Source organism: Rhagoletis pomonella, unplaced genomic scaffold, assembly GCF_013731165.1.
Source record: "Rhagoletis pomonella isolate Grant_MI unplaced genomic scaffold, Rhpom_1.0 Rhpom_scaffold_00181, whole genome shotgun sequence".
Taxonomy (NCBI): Eukaryota; Metazoa; Arthropoda; class Insecta; order Diptera; family Tephritidae; genus Rhagoletis; species Rhagoletis pomonella.
This window is the reverse complement of record NW_023458735.1, coordinates 107,611-125,554: the sequence shown is the minus strand read 5'-3', so window position 1 is coordinate 125,554 and position 17,944 is coordinate 107,611. Positions and strand designations below refer to the sequence as shown.

Below are 17,944 nucleotides of genomic sequence, written 5' to 3'. Positions count from 1 at the left end.
ATATATATATATCACTGTCGAAAATAGTTGATTAAAATAAACGTTACAAAATACTAAATCCATTATTTCACTATTTTTCTATTTTCTTCCACATTATAAAACACTGGTGCGTCCAATTGCGAACCTTGCGACGCCCGGGGTTTTACATTTTGGTCCTTCGAGCCGGATATGAACCAGCGTACCAATACGAACGAACCGATCAGTCTTTACGAGCTGAAGACGGTCACTTTCGGGGTTAACTGTGCTCCTTACTTGGCAATAAGGACACTTTTACAACTAGCTGATGATGTGGAAAACTCCTCTCCGATAGCATCCAATATTTTACGAAGATGCATGTACGTCGACGACGTTCTAACGGAAGGACACAGCATTGACTCTGCGATAAATGCCAGAGATGAAATAACCCAAGTGTTAGAGTCAGCCGGTTTTCCATTAAGAAAATGGACTGCCAATTGCGAAGATTTACTGAAAGACATTCCAAAAACGAATCTGCTAACCGAAGATTTTCTTGAATTCGAAGAAACTAGCGCAGTGAAGGCTCTCGGCATAAGATGGAACGCCCATACCGATTTATTCTATTTTATGGCGAGACCATTAGAAGAAAGCGATAATCCAAGGAAAAGGGCGATATTATCAGCTATCGCCAAACTTTTCGACCCCCTGGGGTGGCTCGCGCCCATCATAATCGTAGCCAAAATACTAATGCAGGGTATTTGGCTGGAAGGCACGGACTGGGATGAAACCGTAACTCCAACTACCCTGGATCGCTGGAAAAAATTTTACACAACATTACCATGAGATCGATAACATACGAATACCTCGATGGGTACATTTCTCACCAACAGATGACGTCGAAGTACATGGCTTCTGTGACGCATCGGAAAAAGCGTATGCGGCTGCTGTATATCTGCGCGTTACACAAAATGCAAAAGTTTTCGTAAGTCTACTTTTGGCAAAAACAAAAGTAGCCCCAGTAAAGACTATCTCATTACCTCGATTGGAACTTTGCGGCGCCGTACTGCTTGCAGAAATCATCGAGACGGTACTGAGAAATCTTGACTTGGGACATTTAAAAGCACACCTGTGGACGGACTCAACAATCGTTCTCGCGTGGATACGAAAGCCGCCTTGTTCGTGGTCGACCTTTGTCGCCCACAGGATAACAAAAATAGTAGAAAAAGTTGGTAATAAGAACTGGCTGCATGTGGATTCGGCATCAAATCCAGCAGATTTAGCCAGCCGAGGACTGCCTGCTTACGAATTGGGTGACAATCCCTTGTGGTGGCAGGGACCTTCTTGGTTACAAGAAGACCAAACTAAATGGCCTGTACAAGAGGCAAACTACAACACAATAGTCGAGGAAAAGAGGGTGCATGTGCACGCAGCAACTAAAATAAATAATGCAACTAATATTTTAGATAGATTTTCAGGATTGCCTAGGGCTTTGAGAGTTTTATCATGTATTATAAGATTTTTTCAAAGAACCCATCCAAAAACAAGAGCTTCGTTTCGAGCCGAGACTTCTTTAATTTCCGCTGATGAAATTAAAACAACGACTCAACGCTTGATAAAAATCTGTCAAAAGCAACATTACTTTGAAGAGTATAGTAAATTGAAATCCGGGGAATCCATCGATGCGAAGAGTGAAGTTTTGCCCCTTAATCCATTTCTCGATAGAGATGATATCATGAGGATGGGTGGTCGCCTCGGCGCGTCTCAAGATCTGGCCTATAATGAGCGCCATCCAATTATCCTTCCATACGATTGTAGATTTTCTCGCCTTCTTGTCCAGTTTGTCCATGAGATTTCTTTGCATGGGGAAAACCAACTAATGTTACGTCTCATTAGGACGCAATATTGGATTCCCCGAGTCAAAAACATGATCAGGTCCGTCATCCACAACTGCAAAGTCTGCACTATCTATAAGAAACGGTCACAAACCCAACTTATGGGTAACCTACCGAAAGAACGTACAACATTCTCGCGTGCGTTTACAAACACAGGTGTCGATTTTACCGGGCCCTTTGAGATTAAGAGCTATCGCGGCCGCGGTTGCCGCATTTCCAAAGGCTACGTTTGCCTTTTCGTTTGTTTTACGACTAAAGCAATTCACTTGGAAGCGACAAGCGATCTCAGCACCCCATCCTTTCTGGCAGCATTCGCTAGGTTTGTTGGTAGAAGAGGATGTCCGAAAAACATGTACTCCGACAACGGTACCAATTTTGTCGGAGCTTCTCGATCATTACGATCTGAAATGAAGGCGTTCATAGCAGAAGCGCGTGATAAAACCATATCGAAATATAGTCATCAAACACTTACATGGCATTTTATACCCCCAGCAGCTCCTCACATGGGCGGACTGTGGGAGGCGGGTGTAAAAAGTTTCAAAAAACACTTCAAAAAGATTGCATCCACCCACAAATACACCTTTGAGGAGCTCAGTACCTTATTATGCCGAGTTGAGTCTTGTCTCAACTCGCGACCGTTAAGTCCCTCATCGAACGAGCCAACTGACTTGGAGCCTCTAACTCCCGGTCATTTCCTCATAGGCGGTCATTTACTCGCGCCACCGGAATTAGATGTAAATGAAAACCCAGCCTCCATAATAAATAGGTGGCAGAAATTAAAGGCTTTACATCAAACCTTTTGCAGGCGATGGAAGTCAGAATACCTATCCGAACTACAGAAGCGAATTAAGTGGAAAAATCCAAAGCAGAATATGGAGATCGGTGATCTCGTCGTTATAAGAGAGGACAATTTAGCGCCTAACGAATGGAGATTAGGCAGAGTAATCAACCTGCACCCCGGTTCCGACAACCGAGTGCGTGTGGTGGACATCACCACAGAGAAGGGTCAGGTAACACGACCGCTGGCAAAACTTATCCTACTGCCACCGTACAACGAGAGAATTGAGAAGCCACCGAATGCTTCTTGATTCTACCCCTTATATGATTACCTAACCCTCTCAACGAGACACCAACCACATCAATATTCCACTCCGTCAGTACCCAGACAAATTCCACTTCTATACCTCATGAGAGATTCCATTGAAAATGTGAAAAATTGTCATTGTCGGGTTTAAAATTATCGGTGAAAAATTGACGCCAGTCATATGAAATTTATATGAAATTCATATGTAATAATTGCATTTGCGCTTTATTTTAGTTTTGAGAAACATTCAAATTAAAGTAAAAAGGTAACGAAATGCGCGCAATTACCATATAAATAAATTCACTAAATTCTCCTGTGAAAGCTCTCCGACGCGGCTATTTAGTTTTTTCGCTATTGTGGCGACAATTTTGTCAGAGTGACAATTGCCAGCCCATTGCCGACAATATTTCAATATATATACTGTCGAAAAATTTTCACAATTGCCTACAAGCGTATTTGAAATATAAAAAAGGGGCAACAACAAAAACACACATATGCCGGTCCTATAACACCACCACATCAACTCGCCTGGGTTTCTAACAACATGTTCAATAAATCATATGAAAATCTTTTCATCACTCACCTACACATAGCAGAGACCCTCGAAGTCTAACCATTAGATAGAAGAATCGTAAGACAGCTCCTCGTTGCAACCCGTATATTTCAACTGCCGTTTCCATTTAGTTACAGAAGGTTCGGTTCCTAAATCGAGTTTACAGAAATTATTAACACATGGTATCACGTTAAATTTACCACTCTCCTGCGGATTAAGGTGTGATGCTAAGTCCTCACCTGGGCAAAGGTAACATAATTCGGAATGTATGCTTGAGTCTTGAGTTGGTATAATGCAAATCCATTATATTATGTTTAGTGTTGGGAGTATCGAGTACTTGTGATATTCGAGTACTTTCTTTACATATACATATGTTGGTAACATTTCAATGCTTAGTAAGAAAATCTCACTAGCTGGCAGGACTTTATTCAAATTAATATATTAATCCCAAATAACGTCGATTGAATGCTGCTTTGGAGTACTCAGTATAGATACTTTTAAATGGCATAAAGGCTACCACATCTGAGAGCACACCATATATATTACAGGCGGCATTGCGTGACAATTTGAAGACATCGGCCCATTTGTAACCACGTGCTGCAGCTCCCATTGACATGTACCATGCTTTCTCCACATGCGGTAACACTCCGGCATTCTTCAAGACTTTCCCAGTAGCTGAATGTTCAAACACACCTTTCCCATTTAAATTCGTGTCGTAGATCAACACAGCAGCAATCACTGTGATCAATACAAAACTGCCCAGGATCCACTTGCAGATCCCACATTTATTCTGCTCAGTGCTTTGTTTCTTGTTTTGTTGTGCGGTTTTTTCTTGGATAGTCTTAATCTCAAGTATTCATGTGGATCAGTCTCCCACAGCTCTTGATCAGCATCAGTAAAAGACATAATTGGAAATATTACATCTTGTACTATAGCGACCATGTGAGGTTTTATTAATTTCCAGGAATATGAGTGACTCACAGCATTTTTTAAGTAAGCCAAAATATCAGTTAGAACTCTAGGTGAGACGTAAATGTGATTTCGATACTGGTCTAAAATCTTTAACAGTACTTCCAAAATGCCTGATGTAAACGTAGGAAGATACCATTCTGCAAATTTCTGATACTTTTCACTTACAACATTACGCGGGCTGCCATAGCGTTCAAACATGCGTACTATTATATGTAAGGCCCATTTCTTTACTTTCCACCATGGAAATTCTGGTTTTTCCTCATCATCAATATGTGAGCAGTCTGGTATTGGCCTTTCAGCGATTTGCCGGCAAATTTCCATCCACAGCGAAAACGTTTCTTTTGTTATAAGATCCAATGGCAGTGTGTACTGGGTTAAGGCGTAGTAAATTTTTAAAATTTGCTTTTGAAGCAACATCGATTGTTCCGATTGATCATTCATTAAGTTAACCATCAGTTGGTAGATCATTGGAAGAAGAAGATTCATTGCTTCATGTAGAGGAACACGCTCTTCTGAGCGCTTGTATTCATATGTCTTTACTAATTGATACATAGTCAGGAGCGCGCCATTCCATCCATTGACATCTGGATTTTGTAGATAAATGCTGATGTTGTCCACTACTTGTGGCCAGCGCCCAGGAAAATCACTTCTGATAATGTGATTTACGCATACTGCTAGCTGAACCTTTATAATATCTGGAGCATGTACAATCGCATCCACAATTAATCCGCGTATCATAGCACGATCTTGTTCATGAATTGAGAAAGGTATTGGCTCGCCTGCTTTGGACTCATGATCAGACCAACTGTTCGTAATTAGATTTTTTAGATAAATCGCCCCTGCTTGACGAACTGGTTGATCAACATTGCTTTGCATAACAATTTGTAATATTGTTGGAACAAATCCAATTATCTTGTGAATTTGTGCCAATTGGTCCTCTGCCGCCTTTCGCTGCTCAGGATTTGGCTCGATAGTGGCCCGGAGCAAATCAGTCAGCTTTTGAGCATCCATTTCTAGCATTCAGTTCTAAATAATTCACACACGTCTATATGCAAAAATTATTATACAAAACAAAGAAAATATGACCACGACAACGACAAAAAGATGGAGGCGAACGGATAAAGCGCACCACCCTTGCCGACAAACCAATGCGATTCAAGAGCGCAAAAAAAAAACACGTAACTAGTTCATCATTGAGCTTTTGAGCTTCCTCCAGAAATGTACGAAATGGGTTGGAACAAGCCAGCTTTAAAACATTTTTATCATCATTATCCAGTTGCCTTTCTATTTCTTTAAATAGCAAAAAGGATGACAGCAGTTGCTTTTTGTAATTCATCTTCCATACTTTAAAGCTATCTTCACTATTTACAAGGCAACAAAGACATCCAGCTAACTCACTGCGACTTCTGCTTGGTTCCACAATATTACGGAAAAGCGTAAGAAATATGTTTGCATGCTTGCTGCTGGATAAAATGTACTTAATCAGAAAGCCATGTGCACATGTTATTAGGGTCTCTTGGTTCTCTTTTGGAATGGAATAACTTGTTTTTAATGCGTTGTCGAACGAGAAGAATTCATTTTGATTCAAAGTTATGGTACAACTCTCATCGGATGCCCTCAAAACTTTCTCTAAATATTCCGTTGTGAATTTTGTATAGCTTTTTAATTCGAGAGTGGGTAACATTAAATTTTGCCAGACTTTGATTCCCTCTGTTATCTGCTCTAAGCCACCTTGGCCAATTGGCCAAAGTATGCTTAAACAAATGATGCGCCTATTTTGATAAGAATTTCGTAATAAAGCAAGTTTCGCCATGTTATTCGATGCAACATGTGGCCAATGTCGGCCAATTAATTGAAGTATGAACTTGTAACCCACAATTGGTAAATTCTTGGAAAGCTCCGTAGTCATACTAATTAGTAAAGTGTGGTAGAAATATGATAAATTCTCTTCTCCCACCGATTCTAAAAAATCAAGAACGGCAGTTTTAAGTTCTGCATTTATTAAATTGCACGGATAATTCATTGATTTTCCCGAAAATATCGAATCGGTATCGAACAGAAGTTTTTCGTTGAAAAAACTTGCAACGCCTTTAAGCCAAAGAAGCTCGGAACCAGGATAAGCAAATTTTAACTGCTCCAATTGGCTTGCGAAATCATTTGCTGTAATATTACGTAGCACTGACTCTATATTTATAGCTTTTGAAACCGCCGGCTTCAACTTTGCTTGTTGCTGTAAAATATGTTCCTTTTTCGTTGATTTTTCTTTGAAACTTGTTTTTCTTGGAGACTCTTTCGATTTGGTAGAGGAACTTGCCGACTCCGCAGGCGATAAGTTGGCTTTCCCTCTTTGGCCAGACAATAAATTGCGATACTCATGCAAAGGCAAAATCTCCTCTAGTTTTGGGTCCATGGATGCCAAACGTCTTTTCTCAGTATGAGTCTCCACCTTCTTATCTAAATTCTTAGCTTTTCTTGATTTCGTGACGATTTCCCATGATATGGTGACGACTCCGTTTTTTCTTTTAGTTGTAGAGTTGATAATGGCCGGATCTGAGTGATTCCTTTTGTTTAATGTATCAACGACGAGTGATAGCCGGGCTAGTAATTCTGTATTGCACTGATAAGAAAAAAGAAAAGAAATATTTTGAAGAACTAGAGCATTTACTGAACATTATATAAGAAATAAAAGACATACTCACCCATTTTACTGTTTTACTCCATGTGGCCATCGATTGAATGATTTTTTTTTCATTCAGGAAATCGTAATGTGAGCCGCTGAGTTGAAATGTCAACTTAAGTCTCCGCATAAAGCCGCTACTACATAACTTCCAGCGGCGCCATCTATTTCTCGTTTGTGGAGAAATAATTTTTTTTTTCACATGCTTGTAATGAAATCATTCATAAAAATAAATTTCATTAATTGCCACTTGTAGACAGAAGTAACCACACTTAAATAAATGCCACCAAGTGCACGTAGTAGGTCGGTTAAATTATCGCACTTTGTCGTCAGCCAGTAAGAAGGCTATCGTTGCAAATATTTTTCGTCTTCTTTCTGCCGTGTCGTATTCAGATACGTATGCACTAATTTTGCCTCTAGATACTCTACTTTCTTTTGCGCAAAACAAATTGGCTGGTACATAAGAATTTTACCAAAAATTTTATATTATACTTGCAATTTTTTGGGATATGAGCTACCCTGTTTTTGGCAATGGTAACATACAGTGGCACCTCAACTTTTTTTTTCGGCCCCCAGGCTGTTGGGTGTCGATCTTGGCTAAACAAAAGTCTCCAAAGTACAAAGAAAGTTTTGTTTTACATTGGCAGAATTTAAGCCATCAATTTGAAAAAAAAAAAAAATAACAAATCAGCTGAACAAAAACAAATTTCTTGCGAATGCCCTCAGTTTGACACTTTCCCATGTTGCCTTTGAAATTTGTTAGAATTGTCATAATGTCAGGGCGACATATATTTTTTTGTCTTCCGGTACAACCCTGCATAGGAAAATATATAGCACCGGTGTGACCCATCAACCACAATACATGGGTAATTCTGCGTTTACACGTGCCAGTTTCCAATTTCGATATGCCCAAGAACGCCCTGCTTAGATCGTAAAATTTAAGATTTGCAAAAGGAAAACGAAACTTTCTCGCCGATCCGTTTTACTTTTATATATTTAATCGCTCGCCACCCAACAACAACGTACAAAAAAAAAATATAACTTAACTGAGGCACCTAAATAAAAAAAGCGTATTTCAGACAACCATGACCCGCTTCAGTGCAGTAAAGCGAAACGCCGCAAAGAATGCCCATCGCTTCGTCGTGCCGTGCCACTTATGTGACGCAAATCACCCAATTAGGGTATGCCCGGTTTTTCGCGCGAAAACACCTGAAGAAAGGTTAAGAGAAGCGCTACTTGGTCAATACTGTGGAAATTGTTTAGCCACAGATCACGCAACCGAACGATGTGCCAGCGAAGGACGATGCCGTCGATGTGGTGAGAAGCACCACACTACGCTTCACCTCGGTGAAGCTCGACGACCCGCAGACGAAGCACAAAAGCCTTGGAGCGTCCAAGTCGAAGAAGAAGGGCGCAATAATTATGAGGCGGCGATCTCGCTATACGCGTCTGATTCTGGAACGGAGACCAGGCCTCTCCGTCCAGATATTGAAGAGGGCGAGATTATAGAGTTCGGAGTGGAGACTCGGCCTCTCCACCTGACTACTGCAAGGGTACCGGAAACTAGGTCTTTCCGACCTTTACTCCAACACGAGCGCGATCATCAACGACCGCATAAGCGCCAATTACCACACAAGCGACAGCGACCACACCAACGACAGCGAACGCATCAGCGACGCCACCGAGACTGCAGAGCGGAAACTCGGTCTTTCCGCCTGCAGCGATCTTCGCGCAACCCATCGCCATCCGCATATGAAGATAGACTGGCGACTAGGCCTCGCCAGCTATCACTACCAAGCGCGTTCCGTAATGGGTTATCGGCGAAAAACCCCATTGTAGGGCCAACCTTCCGCCCGATGGTAGCTATTCCTCCGACGGCCGTGGTCAAAATTGAGGCGGGAGGGCGCTTGCATTTAATCCGCGCGCTTATTGACGTCTGCGCTCCAACGACAATTGTATCTGCGGATCTGGCCCGCGAGCTACGGCTAAAGCAAACACGAGCAAACGGGCAGTCTCGTATGTCTCCGAGGGAAATACGGCCAAAATAAACGAGTTGCGACCCATGCCGTGGTTACGCCCCATTTCCACCGAGTAGCGCCAAGTAGCAGTGTAGATCCGACGGTCGCCGCAACATACGCACATATCCGTTTAGCGGATCCCAAATTTTACGAGTCCGCGCCGATACGCCTGGTACTCGGCACCGACGTATACGCCGATATTCTGCTACCCGGCATTCTTCCGAATACCTTCGGGCCTCTGCTGGCTCAGAGCACCATCTTTGGATGGGTGCTTTCCGGAGTCTGCAGAGCATAGTTTTTTTTTCAAATGAAATTTTATTATAGCCATAATTTTGTTTAAATGGATTTTATTTCTATTGAGAAAAAAAAAAACAATGAATTTTTATATAAATATAAAACAAGTCGTGAATAAAGTGCATTTGAATAGTAACCACGTCTATTTCTTTAATTCCCTTTTTCAATTTCACTCCTGTAGTAGCTACAAAGAAAGAAGGACGAACTTGTTGGACGCCGAAGCTGCTGCTGGAATGCAAATGAATATTTCTAGATTAAAATTTTTTCTATTCTTCCAACCGAACAAGTGCGCCTGATAGCTGAGACGCGGTCAAGTTTGTAGAAGTTGCTTATCGCAAGGGGGCCGGCATGTTTAGGCCTTCAGCCTAAATAGTTTTTCGTACTTTTGGTGAACCGCCCTAATGCTGGCATATGTACATATGTACATGTATATACACTCATACATGCTCGTATATATTAACAACAGCTAAGCCGTTAACTAATGTATCCCGCCGGACAATGAACGTTCGTTAAGTTTCCCCTTCACGTCAGTTATTGTCCGGCGGTCCAAACTTAGAAACCGCAAATTATATTTTTCACTTCTGTTTGGAGATCAACGAGGACACAACGCAGCTACCAGGCCACTTCGTAAAGGTAATCAAAAACGCATTTGTATATGCACACATAAATATATATATATCACTGTCGAAAATAGTTGATTAAAATAAACGTTACAAAATACTAAATCCATTATTTCACTATTTTTCTATTTTCTTCCACATTATAAAACACTGGTGCGTCCAATTGCGAACCTTGCGACGCCCGGGGTTTTACACCGGGTATGCAGCTGTTGATGTAAGGGGTAAAAGTCGAAAAAATGGCCAGATCTCTAATCCAGGTGGTCCAATCCAACTCCAATGTGGTGTAGAATACTTTTGTTGCGGATATCATGAAATTTCAAGTTAATCCGATGTATAGTTTCAAAGATATAGCAATTTGAAAACGCAAAACACACCCGCGTATGTTGCTGTAGACATAAAGGTTAACGCGAATGCAAAATTGGTTTTTTTTTCTTTCTACAGCCCGTTTTTAATAGTTTTTATTATTATAATAAATTTGTATTACTGTTCGCTTCTATTTCGGTCCACCGCGCTAATTTATCATTAAATAAATGTCGAATAAAACTAACGGAGTTTGTTTACCTTTCAATACGGTTTAATCGAGTGCGTTATAAAGACTGAGGAATAAACGCTAGAAATAAATATATGTTGAATCAAGTCGGTTTTTTGTTAATGCGGTTTTTTCGTAGGTATAAACAAGGTAATAGAGTAGACATTTTTCGTAAAATTTTTTTTTTGTTGTAGGATGAACTATATTTTTATAAAAAATTCGTGGAAAATTTTAAGACAAAAATCTTCCATACATTGTGAAAAATTCTCTGCATCGACAGCCAGTTCGAAAACGCCATATCTCAGAAAACTTTTCAAGAACGCCGATCTTCCACTTAGGTTCCGATATATAGAAATTTATAATTTGGTGTAATTTTTGTTTAAATTTTAATTTATTTTTTAAGTTTTTTAAAAGTATTATCATTGAAGTATCATTTACGAAAATTTGTATGCATCCATGAAATCTTATATTATTTTGTTGTTCTGGGAACATGTTTATTCTTCTATGAAAATTTATATTGTTTTGTGGTTCTAAATAAAAAAATGTCAAAACTAACCATTTAAATTGAAATCGTTTAATCCGTTATTTTACCTACCCTCTTTCCCGGTTTCAAGAATGCAAAATTGGCAACCGTGATTTGAGGTCATGACTCATGAGAGCAGAAGTGGCCTAACACACAATTTTTTTTCTTGTACTTAACTTCTATTTTTTTTTTTCCTAGGAGAGGGAAATGCTTTATACACTGGCCGGGGGCGCTAGTCTCTATACTACCTTCTCCGAGTGTGGGACTCCCACCGAAGCGTGTTGGGCTACCCACTAAAACCCAAACTCCCACCGCCCGCGCAAGAATCCCGCATCTGGCACCGCAATTCTGCATGTCTTCAGATGCAGGAGCGCGCTGTTAGAGCCTTGGGGCTGCTCTTTTGTAGGGGCGTTTCATTCGGGTGTCCTCAGTAGACAACGAGTACGAATTTCACGTATCTCGCAACTGCTTCCCACTTTTCTGCGCTGGAAATCATTACCCCAACTATGTTGTTCGGAGTTATGTCTCCGTGTCTTTCTTCCAACATTCTGCGCGAAATCAAGAAGTGTTCGCAGATGAAGAATGTGTGGTACACGTTATCTTCGACGTTTCCACAGTAGTGACGGAACGGTGAGTCCACCCTTCCCATTCTATGAAGATATTCTCGGAAGTAACCATGACCGGTGAGGAATTGCGTCAGGTAGAAATCGACTTCCCCATGTGGTCTGTTCAGCCATGTTTGAAGGTCGGCTATCAGGGAGTGTGTCCATCGACCTTTTGTGCTCGCGTTCCAGTTTTGTTGCCACTTGCTCGCGCGCCCTTGCCGCGGCAGCTGCACGACCTATCTCGGCACTGAGATTGTAAATCTCTTTTCGCTCATAAGCAAGTAGCTCAATTGGCATGATGCCAGAAATAACTAGAACCGCGTCCGCGGACCCTGTACGGTATGCAGAAGCAATGCGTAGTGCCCCTCTGCGCTGTACCGAAGACATTTGAATCCGGTATTTTTTGACTTTCAATGCGTCAGCCCATATTTCAGCCCCGTACAGGAGCACCGATTGGACCGCTGTCATCAGAAGCTTCCTGCGGCATGGCTTCGGGCCGCCCACGTTCGCCATCAGCCGGCTTAGAGCCGCCGTGCTCTGCGCAGCTTTTTCACATACTCCATGGATGTGTTCCCAGAATGTGAGTTTGCTGTCAAGCTCACCCCTAGGTATTTTGTAGACCTAGAAGTCGTCACGAGTTGAGGTCCCACTATTATATTTCTAATTGTTGGGATCCGTTTCCTGGTGAGGAGCACGATCTCCGTTATGGCTGTAGCCAATTGCAGACCGTGATCGCTCATCCATCCACTGACGTTGCGCATGACCTGGTTTAGCTTGAGCTGTGCTAGCTGGACATTTCTTGCTGTTATGACGGCTGCCACGTCGTCCGCGAAGGCGACAAGGAAGGCGCTCTCCGGCATTTCCGTGCGCAACAGACTGTCATACGTGGCGTTCCAGAGGTCCGGGCCAAGTACAGACCCCTGTGCCGCTCCGCCGGTTATACGTCTCTTTCTCTGACCTTGTGTTGTGTCGTACAAAAGCCAACGGTCTCTGAGGTAGTCCCGGATCATATCTAGCAAGTATGTTGGAACCTTGAATGACCGTTCCAAGGCCTCCAGCATATCGTCCCATCTTGCCGAGTTGAAGGCGTTCTTGACGCCCGGTGTGACTAGCAGCACTATTGGCCGCGCCTGGTGGCAGGCTTCTTCGGCCTTATGTACCGCCTCGACTACTTCGCCAATTGCTCCTATAGTTGAGTGTCCCTTCCTGAAGCCATGTTGTCGGGGTGAAAGGCCTCCCTCGCTTTCTATGGCTGACGTCAAGCGTATTTTGAGCAGACTCTCCATCATTTTGCCTGCTGTGTCTAGCATGCAGAGTGGCCGGAAGGATGAAGGAGAGTATGGGTCCCCTTTGCCCTTGGGTATAAGCACCAGTCTCGCCTTCTTCCATTGGGTTGGGAAGACCCCGGCCCTAAGGCAGCTGCTGTACATGTTAAGCAGAAGATCAGGGCTCGTTTCCGCTCCTAACCTGATTGCCTCCGCTGGTATGCCATCTGGGCCTGGAGCCTTGCCGGCTTTCATGCTTCGCAGGGCTAGCTTCAGCTCGTCTGTCGAAAACAGTGGTGCCTCGGCTTGCTCCTCGACGAACGCTGTGTCGGCTTTTAGTGGGTGTGTGGGAAATAGCGCATCCACTATATTCTTAACTCGGGCCTCATCCATCGCCTGTGATGATATATGGAACTTTTTCATCACTATTTTGTATCCCTGGCCCCAGGGATCGCGATCCACTTCGTCACATAGCGCTTTCCAGCAGTTCCGTTTACTCTTCTGTATCTCGGCCCCAAGTGCTTTCTTAGCGCTTTTGTAGGCTGCTGCTCTGGTCAGCGCCTCGGGTCTACCACGAGCGCGCGTTGCGAGTCTCCGCATTCTATAGCAGGCCCTTCGCAGCTCAGCAATTCGGTCATTCCACCAGTATACCTGCTTTTTACCTGACCATTCTCTCCTCTGTGGCATTGAGGCTTTGCATGCCCGGTGAATGCAGCGCATAGTTTCTTCGACCAGCTTAGTACAAGACTCCCTGTTGTGGATCTCTCCCGTTGTGGGTGAAATACCTTGGGAATCTGCTAGGAGTGACGTATCGAACTTGCGATTATCGACCCTAGACGGGTTCCATCCTGGTTTCCTGCGAGGGATACTACGTGTTTGCCCTCGCGTTATGTCAGTGACTTGGAAGGTGATGTAGTTGTGGTCGCTACCACTCAGGTCTTCCATCACTCTCCATCCGTCAGCCCTTCGAAGAAGGCTTTCTGAGACCAGGGTTATGTCAGGGATAGAGTATCCAAAACCGGGCCTTCGATATGTAGGGGTCGTTCCGGTGTTGAGGATGGTCAGGCCAATGCGGGCTGCCATTTCAAGGACCAGTCTTCCCCTGGTGTTTGTTTGGAGCATACCCCATTCCACGCCTCTTGCGTTGAAATCTCCATCAACAATTATGTGGCCGGTTATATCGCGCAATTCGTCTTCAAGGTCTTCGAGCTTTCCCCTGAAGACAGGGACTGTGTCGTTTGGAGACAGGTAGCAGCTCATCCCTGAAGGCCTTCCACGCTCCCGACCCGGGCATGTGATTGGCATTTTTCTGTCCATCTCCTGCCGAGCACAGGTAGCTTGGGCTTTCTTTACATGCAGAGGCTATGTGGCCCTGCTGACCACATTTCCAGCATGAACTGCTTCTATCTGGGCCTTTGCATGCCGCCTTTTTGTGGCCATACCCCGGACAGCGGAAACACCTTTGGACATCCGCGCGCTCTCGGACGCGGCAGATAATCCAACCTACTCGCAGCTTCCCTTTTTCAATAAGAGTCCGGCCTGGCAGTTCGTCGATTTCCACCACAGCCTTTCGTTGTTCTCGCGAGTTTACAGCGAGGAGAGAGACGCGAAGTTGGCCATTCATCTTGTCTCCTAACTCCCTGCGTATAGCGTTCTCCACTTCTGGGGCCGTGGTTAGGCAGTCCATGCCCAGAACTTCTAGACGTAAACGTCTAGTGAGAATACGGGCGTCTCCAAGCGGGCCAATGGCAGTGCACCCATTTGCCTTAAATGCTGAGTGGTCGCCACAGCGCTCCATTTCGATGAGCACGCCGCCTTCGCGGGTTTTCCTAACAGATCGAATTGCGGTCTCCGTCTTCTCAGGTTGCAGCTTACCACGTATCGTTCCCAGCACCTCTGCATAGGTTTTGCCTTCAGCTGGCTTAATGATTAGTTTGGCGAGACTCTTCTTTTTTCTCACCCTCTTCTTTTTTTTGCGGCTGGTCGCCTCGCCCTTATTGACCAAGGGTTCACTTGGCGCTGGCCCTGGCCTGGGCTTTCTGGTTTTTCCAACCGTTTTCCATTGATTAGCTGGTACGGTTTTCTGTGCATTATTGTTATTATTATTACCATTATTGTTATTAGGATTATTAATAATAATATTTTTACTACCACTATTATTATTATTATTAGTAGTGTTTTTTTTCTTTTCCGGCTCGCCCGTTGTGGAGTCGGATCGAGTTCGAGCTCTCTTTTGCGAGCCAGGGCCAGTTTTCTGCAGCTCGGAAAGGGTAGATCCCTTCCGGCGCTGCTCTCGGAGGTAGCTTAGTATATTTAGGCTCTCCTCGATTTGGGCCATACCCGTTTTTATGTCCATGGACACATTTTTCTGTTTGGAGACAGCACTCTGCATCTTCTTCAAGACGAGCCGAATCTGAGCCAATTGCTCATCTTCATTGCCTTCGCACGTTCCCAAGCTTGCGGTGGTATGCTTGTCTCTGTATGCAGCGGCTGGCGTTTGATGACCACCATCCCGGCTGCCGGGAGTTGTCGTTTGCGAAGGTGTACCCTTCTGCACCACGTCGACGGCTCTCTCCGTGCTCGTGGTGCCGGCTTTTGCCTGCAGAGGAGTTTGTGGCGGGTTGCGCACAACTCTACTGTTCTTTCTAAATGCGCTGCATTCTTCCTCGGGAGCATCTACACCCATTACAGTTGTTTTTGTTATTTGTTTAATCATGTCAGTTCTATTGGGTCTCCGCTTCAAGCCGCTATCTCCACACGTAGCACAGTCGCTTTAAGTGTCCCGAAGTTCCCTTCTCTCAAAGGAGCAGGCCATCGCGAGGGTTGACACAAGTCCTTATGGGATATTGTGTTCAGAGCCAAGACATCGCAAAACCAGGAGTAAATCTCAACTGGACCTGTGCGGCCAACTAAATGGCGACGTGTATTGAACGTACTTGAAGACCTGCCAGGGTTTTAACGAGACGGAGGCGATTGCAGCATTAGCCCACCAGCCATTTCTGTGAGGTGTCACCCTCACATACTAAAGTGGTGGAATACTGCTCTCGCCAGCCCAATGTCGAGTTAATCGTATACATGTTCCAGTATGCCATGAACAGGATCTAACTGGTCTCAATCCTGGGATGCTTTTTGGGAGGCGGCATCTGTTCGCCCGGACACAGGAGATTCATCAAGCATTTCTGATCTTTTAAATCAGGCCCTCGGCTCCTGCCGCTCTTGGTCTGGGACTGCTTATTGGTTATTCGCAGCTAACCCACCGAAGTAGGCCGTTCACGATCCGCCCTGTGTGACCCCGGTAAAGCCCTGAGCTTAGCCCTTACCGTACTTAACTTCTTAATATAGTTTCAAATGTGAGTGATAAATTTTAAAGTGAAGGTCACTTATTCCCTAATTTGATGTTACGTTATGTAGCTCTGTACCTTTAAATCAGTGATGGGCATCAGTGTTGTCATTTTAGCCGTTTTCCTAGATTTAGCCGGTTGCGATAGCAAACAGCCGGAGAAAATTCGTTTTAGCCGGCAGCCGATTTGCTAGCCGTTTTGCAAATAAAAAATTAGCCGTTTTTAGCCGATTTTGTTATTTGCTATTCGACTTCTTTTATTTAAATTCGAATATATAAATTTCTACTTTTACTAATTTAGTGATCCAATACCTATTAGAAATGGCTAGGCTTATCTCGGAGAAAATTTTCATGTAGGACTTTGTTACATAAAATTGAAAGACAATTTTTTCTAACCCGAATGGTATTCAGATAGTGAGCCGATTTCAATGTTTTTTGTTTTAAGCGAGTAACCCAAACACATATAAACTGGGACGTGCCATTTTAGCTGATTAAAAAGTTACAAATTTTGCTGAAATTTTGCAGAATTTTCATAATTTTTACACAAAGTCTGAACTCTAGATGTAGTATATGGTGTTTGTTAAGTAACTGGCTACATACATACGTATTCATAAACAAATAATGAACATTGTTATGGGTTACTGTTCGCCGGACAAAATATAAATACTTTATTCTTCGGCAATAGCGCACCCGGTAGCATGTCAGAAATTTCACCATATCATATTTTTCTAGAGTGTACGGCAACGCTAAAACTGCATGGAAGGTCTGCCATTTTGCGATAGCTGTGTTCCTTGCGGACAGTGTCGCTGATTGTCACTAGTTCCAGCAGGTCTGTTCGTCTACTTTTTTTGGTTAATAAACACTTTCCCGCGGACAGCTACGTTTTCCTTAGTACTAAAGTCTGGTTTTCATTAGGTCAGAATCACTGACGCCAAAAACACTGCCTTCATCTGACAGCTGTCCATTTGATGTTAAATGCGTTTTCATTACCGCAGTGCATGTCAAAGACTGTCGTCAACTTTCAGTGTCAGATGATTGACATTCCGTTTTCATTACTGACGTCAAATGTGAGATTAATTTTTACAAAAAGTGTAGAATACCGACCTTTTAGCTGAAGAAAACCCAGGGGTGTAATTTGGTGGAGCTCTTCATGCTGATTTTAACCTTACCAAAGTTGTTTGGCGCGGGTGGGAAATTGAGGGGATATACGAGGTTAAGTTAAATTTTTTCGATACTCTGAATTATCAGTATTTTATGAACTACATTGCCGATTAGACAACTAATGATATATAATATAATACGCAAACGTCAAGCTGTGAAGTTCTACTTATTTGTGCCTTGATTGGTCTTTGTATTTTGCAAAGTTTATTGTGCTAATTTTGAGTAAAAGTTGCTATAAAAAGTGCCTACGAGCATCTTAGTGTGATAATAACCGAAGCTAAGTGAAAGTTTTGTGATTTTTGTGGATTTTATTAAATTTAATTAAATTTCACTAGCTTACATCTAATCTTGCCGAGTCATTTGTTGTTATCATTGTTGTTGTTATTCCTTTGTAGTTAACTGAGATCGTTTCTATTTTTGCACATTTCTTTTTGCTCTTTTTGTTTACTTCGTTTA

The 17,944-nt window shown here is 43.1% G+C and overlaps 2 protein-coding genes across 2 annotated transcripts; one reads left to right on the top strand and one right to left on the bottom strand.

Annotated features, from left to right (window-relative positions):
* The first annotated feature begins 2,254 nt into the window (after positions 1 to 2,254).
* On the top strand, positions 2,255 to 2,935 carry LOC118750252. Its single transcript, XM_036484976.1, has one exon. The coding sequence runs from the start codon at positions 2,255 to 2,257 to the stop codon at positions 2,933 to 2,935; it is 681 nt and encodes a 226-aa protein (XP_036340869.1).
* A 612-nt stretch (positions 2,936 to 3,547) lies between these two features.
* LOC118750251 (importin-7-like) lies at positions 3,548 to 5,501 on the bottom strand. Its single transcript, XM_036484975.1, has 4 exons — positions 4,255 to 5,501; positions 3,980 to 4,159; positions 3,685 to 3,762; positions 3,548 to 3,633 (listed from the first exon to the last, which is right to left on the bottom strand). The coding sequence occupies exons 1-4, from the start codon at positions 5,474 to 5,476 to the stop codon at positions 3,548 to 3,550; spliced, it is 1,566 nt and encodes a 521-aa protein (XP_036340868.1). The 5' UTR covers positions 5,477 to 5,501.
* Between the last annotated feature and the right edge of the window lie 12,443 nt (positions 5,502 to 17,944).

Bases quoted from the DNA above. Each gene is read 5' to 3' on its own strand.
- LOC118750251 (XM_036484975.1), bottom strand. From the start codon at position 5,476: ATGCTAGAAATGGATGCTCAAAAGCTGACTGATTTGCTCCGGGCCACT. The intron at 3,763-3,979 runs GTATCTATACTG...TACCAACTCAAG, and splicing joins AGCCTTTATGCCATTTAAAA to ACTCAAGCATACATTCCGAA. The intron at 3,634-3,684 runs GTAAATTTAACG...AACTCGATTTAG, and splicing joins CCTTAATCCGCAGGAGAGTG to GAACCGAACCTTCTGTAACT.
- LOC118750252 (XM_036484976.1), top strand. From the start codon at position 2,255: ATGAAGGCGTTCATAGCAGAAGCGCGTGATAAAACCATATCGAAATAT.